At 38.5% G+C, this 6,000-nt stretch overlaps 1 protein-coding gene across 2 annotated transcripts in view; it reads left to right on the forward strand.

Annotated features, from left to right (window-relative positions):
• The window catches only part of STIM2 (stromal interaction molecule 2), a 29,163-nt gene extending 23,405 nt beyond the window's left edge, over positions 1 to 5,758 (forward strand). For both annotated transcript variants that reach the window (XM_086611346.1, XM_009979683.2), the window contains exons 9-11: positions 249 to 487; positions 4,106 to 4,307; positions 5,119 to 5,758. In XM_086611346.1, the coding sequence (XP_086467472.1) occupies positions 249 to 487; positions 4,106 to 4,307; positions 5,119 to 5,599 (922 nt within the window). In that variant the 3' untranslated portion in view covers positions 5,600 to 5,758. The remainder of the gene's footprint in view (positions 1 to 248; positions 488 to 4,105; positions 4,308 to 5,118) is intronic.
• The last annotated feature ends 242 nt before the right edge of the window (positions 5,759 to 6,000 follow it).

The following is a 6,000-nucleotide window of genomic DNA, read 5'->3' on the forward strand; positions in this document are numbered from 1 at the left end:
AAGAGTATTACCAGGATACATATTCTTTTGTGACTACTTATTCCTGGAACCGTGGAATTTTTTGAGATACGGAATTTAGTGTCTTAGTGGTTTTCCACTTTTAAGCAAAACAGATTAAAAGATATTAAACTGTGAATGTTTTAAACAGTCCTAACAGATCTTCTGCTATGCTGAAATAACTGCAGTTGCCTTGCTGTGCTTTATCATTATGAACAGTGCATGTAATTTTAATGTGTGCTTTTCTTCAGGAAAGCCCTCTCCGAGTTGACGACGTGTTTGCGAGAGCGTCTTTATCGATGGCAACAGATTGAGAAGATTTGTGGTTTTCAAATAGCACACAATTCTGGGCTACCTAGCTTGACTTCCTCTCTCTACTCTGATCACAGCTGGGTAGTTATGCCTCGAGTTTCCATTCCTCCTTACCCAATTGCAGGGGGAGTTGATGATTTAGATGAAGATACTCCTCCAATAGTTTCACAGTTTCATGGTAAGTGGTGCGCTCAACAAAAATAAAGGGGAAAAGCTGTGGAGGCATGGGATTTTAAAGTGAGGAGGGAGAAGACTGGTGAAATCGAACAGGACTGGATCGAAGTCCAAAGGACCAAAATTCTATCTAGCGTTTTATATGCATGTTTTGGGACTTGCATAAACTGAAAACTTGCAATAACGATAACAGGAAGAAAAGCCTTTATTCTGTTTCAGTCAGGAGACGGGACAAATCTAGCTACAGTTTTGGAAGTCTGCTTGTCATGCTTAGATTGCCACTTAGACAAAAATTTATAATGATTAATGCTGAATTTCTGTTGGCGCATTTGTTATTTCAGATGGAAGGGGTGGGGTTAGTCTAGTGTCCCTTAAGCTACTAGGAAGATCACACCCTTTAGGAGTCTGCATGCTACATAGCTTTTCAAACATTCTTTAGTGACTGGAACAAAATCCCCTTGTCCAAGAGAAGCTTTCAGGCAGAATGTGTTTGCATACAGTGGGTTGTTTGATCGTGAGGCAGAGGCGCCAAATGCTGGAGGGAGGGAGGGAGGGAGGGAAATCTAGCTTTGATTAAAAGATACACACTGGGGATTCAGACCACCCTTGTGTCTTGAGTCATGGCATCAAGTTGGAAGTTGTGATTAACAGGACTTTAGAGGCAAATCAAAAAGATGAGCTTCCATGTAGCTATTTGAACAAATTGCGTCAAGCTGAGGAATGAGTAGGGAAGAAAACTTTGTCATGTATGTACGTTTTTCTTTCAGGGCTGGGGTTCTTAGAAGAAATTAGAACTGTATTTTAAAATTGCATAAGAGGAATGGTCACCACTTTGCTGGTTTCATTTAGTAGGCCTTGGGCACATGTTTTTCTTCTGAATGTACCAACCTTTTTTGTGCAGGCTACCTTAAAAAGTGTGTTAATCTCCTTGCAAAACTAACTGCAAGTTCTAATCACTTTTAAAGAATACTATTTCTCTAGTAGCCTTCACTATGAAGGCTTTGATTTAAACTTTAGCAACAAATTTCTTGGATGACCCAGTAAAATATGGATGCCTAGAGTTAAACTTCCAAGTCTGTATGGAGGAACCTGTGGTCTGATTTCGGTATGAAGAGCTCCGTTTATTATCACGACTTTCTAGGTGGTCTAAGATGACAGAACACTTAGATATTTATAGAAGACTACAGACTTGTGATTTTTTTTTTTTTAATCACTCTTCTCATTCAGGTCTTGCATAGAAGTGAAGCCAGAGAGCAAAGTGCAGTTGGTTCAGAGGAACCAACTCTCTGATTAGAGAAGGACTGTACAGTTTGTAAGAGCATACTTAGTTGAAACTTTAGTGTAAGCTTTTGCAATTATGGTTTAATTTTTTTGTTGCAATTCAGTTCATTTGGAAGTATTTAGCTAATCGATGTTGTCTCAGTCAATGATGACAGTTATCTGAATCTTAGTAACATCACAAAAGCTTTAAATATGTTTTTCTGAATTTTGATAAGGCATGAGAGCCTGACTTTTTTAAGATGATCACATGAGGGAAGCAGCTTCTCCTTAATTTACTAGTTTTTAAAAAGTCTGCTCAGTAAAAAAAAACTGAAAACACTTGAGACTGTGGAAAGAGGGAAAACATGCTAAATGGTCTGTTGAAACCAGTTGAGGAGTCAAATTATCGTGGGTTAGTTTGATAACTGCTAAATTATTCCCATCCTTTAGACAAAAATGACAAGTGCACATGAGGAAGGACAGAAACAAAATGGCTTGTCTCATGAGGCTTCAGGCGAAATGCGGTGTGCAGACAGGTCAGTTATGAGCAAGACCGTTTCAGTCTCTGGACCTAAGCTGAACTGTCTGGGCTGTTACCTCGCCTCAGCATCCTTTGATCTCTTAAGACTGACAAAATTTGAAGTCTACCAGACAGGCTTCTTTGTGTTGCAGCAATTGGGGTGGTAGGCTAAATGGTGTGAAGTAATAGATGCGTTTAATCAATTCTGAACCAAAGAACGAAACGGGATAAAGAAATAGATGCATGAGACTGGAATGACATCATTACAGGCAGGTGATGGTGAAACTTCTACTTTTCCATTGACTGATTAGGATTCAGCTGATTCCTTGATTTAGTGAGTTTCACTTGTACCAGAAAATTCTAGAGATTTAACTGTCATAGCTGAATCCTTCATAATCTTATGTATATACACCTACACCAAATGCTTGTAACTTCTCTTAAAATTTACTGATGGTGCAGTCTTGTTCTTTCTTTAAACCAGCGAGTAGGATGACATCCGATTTACCTGGACACACAGTACAAATTTCCTAAAGGAAATCTTATTCTTTTATCTCGGTTCACGTTTGCTTTTTTTAGGGGTATTTTTGTAATGACACAAGCTTATTTTTGAACTGCTAAACACCTACTTTTCAGGTCAGGAAGGATTTCATCAAAAGTAAAATCTAAAGTTTGAGTTACGTGATAACTGTCATACTGGGACTTGTAAACTCTTCATTTTCTACTCAGCCTGGCAGGAGACAATGTCTAAGTGTTGGCGAAGGTGCAGCTACTTGCTGTTTTGTGAAAGTTGTGATTTCCTACACTAAAAGCAGAATGACAACTCAACCTTTTCTGAGATTCCAGGAAAGGAAACTGTAATTTACCTGATACTAAACTGGCATCTGAGAAAATAAAATGCATTTTGTCAGGCTAGACATCCTTGTCTACAAAAATAACTGAATTTTTCTTAGTGCATTATGTTTGGTATACATTTTGAAGATCAGTAAGGGTATGGTCTTTCTTATCAAAGCAGTGACGGATTCTGTGGGAGAGTTTGAGGAAGGATATGAGAAATCTTGAGACTCATCATAGCTAGCCTGAAAACAGGTCTGTAGGTTTATTTCCATACAAGTATTGCTGCCCAATCATCTTTTGAAGGAAGAATTGGATTTAAGAACATTTTAGTTTGTCACTTCCTGTTAGATACTTTCCTGGTCAAGTCTTGTGTTGCTGTCTCCACCTGTTATTAGTATTTTTGTTTCCAGAAATTCAGTTAGCCTGGTAAAAGAAAGTGTTATCAAATAGAAAATTCATGAGTTTAAAATGAGATTGAATTATATATTTTTGATAGTGATATAGGAATGAAATTGATCTTCCATGTCTAATGTAACTTTCAACTCATACAGTGTATTTCAGTTGGCTGTTTGGTTAGGCATACCTACATTGCAGAACTTTTTCTTGTATTCTTTTAAGCTCTAAATTGCCACATAAGTAAAATATAGGATATTGTGTAACATACTAATTTCAGCACTGCTATTTTTAGTTTATAAAAGGGTCAGGAGTTTCAGTAGAATCTTTTTCTTTGCTCTCAAGAGAGCATAGTGAGCCAGAGCTTTGGTGCACATCGTCAGAGTAGTATTTGGCAGGCATGAAACTGCTGCAATTGCCTCATTTTTAGCTGCTCTTCTAACTGTAGAATGTGTCAGGTGATGCATCTTTCTTCCCTCTAAACAGTCGAGCAATGTCAAAGTTGTTTAAGAATCACTGTGGCTGAAACAGATGCCTGCTGTTTAGTCTTCAGAGTAGAAAATGTTAACATCAATGTCACTTGGAGGGTTTTGGTTTGCTTTTTCTTTACCTCAGGGTCCATTGTAAAACCTCCCAGCACACTGGCAAGAAGCAGTAGCTTGTGTCGATCAAGACGCAATGTTGTGCCATCATCTCCACAGTCTCAGCATGCTTTGCACTCCCCTGACCCTGACATCCTTTCTGTGTCGAGCTGCCCAGCTCTTTATCGAACTGAAGAGGAGGAGGAAGCCATTTACTTCTCTGCTGATAAACAATGGTACGGAGATTAGCAAACAGCACTTGGAACTCTGATAGGATTATTTGAGACTAACAGTTTAGAATTAGAGGTTGAACCAAGCCAAAAGTTAATGTAATCTGTAGGATAATATAAATTAATATAGTCCACATGGAACAGAGAGAGTTCTTGTCTGGTATGTGTATGTAAATAGCTAGCATGTCGTATACAGTTAAGTAATGTTACAATCCAGGGTGCACTGAACTAACCCTGATTCTCCATTACAATATGTTACTGGCTTTTACATCTGAAACTAGGATCAAAAGCAATGTCAGCTACTGGGCGAAGAGAAGATGGATGGTAACACAATTCTTACAGCATGTTGAGCGTGTACCTACTCTTGTTACATGGCCTCATAGGAAAAGGTTAAATTCCTTTTGGAAGGAGCAAATGAGCTTGTTGAAAGGTAGGGACACTTGTCCTGAAGGAACTTTTTGTTTATGATAGGCTTAAATCTCCGTCTTTCACTTCATAACTTTCCTGACTTCACGTGCCAGAAAGATAGTTTTTGTTCTTTGAAGCAAGATACAAATGACCGATTCTGGGCAGATGCTGCTGCCCACAAAAACAAGATCGCACAATTTAAATACTTTAAGTTTAGACAATAAAATGATGTAATGCAAGTTGTAAGTTAAAATGTTTACCTTTATATGTTTTTGTTAATTAACTACTAAGGAAAAGTGTGGGTGGTGCTTTTAGACTAATGTTATTGATTCTGAATTAATTTCCTTTTTAACTGCATGAAGGAAATAGTAGTTTCATAATGTTTTCTCCTCTCTCTGCTCTGACTCAGGGAAGTACAGGAAACAGGTTCGGAATGTGACTCCTTAAATTCATCCACTGGAAGGAAGCAGTCTCCTCCAGCAAGTCTTGAGATGTACCAGACGCTTTCTCCTCAGAAAGCATCCCCGGAAGAATTCTCACTGGAGGAATCATCTACAGGAGACTCCTCTTCTCTAACTGCAGATATTTCTAGGGGCTCTCCTGACTGTGTAGGCATGGCAGAAACTAAGAGCATGATCTTTAGTCCTGCAAGCAAGGTTTATAATGGAATCCTGGAGAAGTCCTGCAGCATGAACCAGCTTTCAACTGGGATCCCAGTCCCAAAGGCTCGACACACCTCATGTTCTTCAGCCAGCAGTGATAGTAAACCCAGCCATGAAGCTGCTTCTGTCCCTAGGATAAGTAGCATCCCGCAGGACCTGTACCAAAATGGTGAAAAAAACAAAAAGCCATCAAAAATAAAAAGCCTCTTTAAGAAGAAGTGTAAGTGAGGTGGGCAGAAGAAACCTATAGTAATGTTATAAGAACTCTGTTTTTTTAAATCTTTAGGAATGTAATTCCATTTGAGCATTCCAGACTGGATGCCCTAATGGAATGCTCCGTAGTTCAACTATATTTAACTGACTGTATTGTCAAAGGTCGTGCCAGCTGTCAATGAGAAATCATTAAAAAGTTCAGACAGTTTACATTCATTTCTGCCTATTTATTTCCTTTTTTTAGTCTGTCTTTTTTAGTGTGGGTTTTTTGTTGTTGTTGTTTGAGGGTTTTTTTGTGGGTTGTTTTTTTTTGTGGGTTTTTAGTTTATTCATAAACCATTTTTAAGCCACTTTGGACTTCTAAGCTTTAATGGACTAGTAAGCCTTCCTGGGCTTGCCAAAGTTTCTTGTTTACT

Source organism: Tauraco erythrolophus, chromosome 5, assembly GCF_009769465.1.
Source record: "Tauraco erythrolophus isolate bTauEry1 chromosome 5, bTauEry1.pri, whole genome shotgun sequence".
Lineage (NCBI taxonomy): Eukaryota > Metazoa > Chordata > Aves > Musophagiformes > Musophagidae > Tauraco > Tauraco erythrolophus.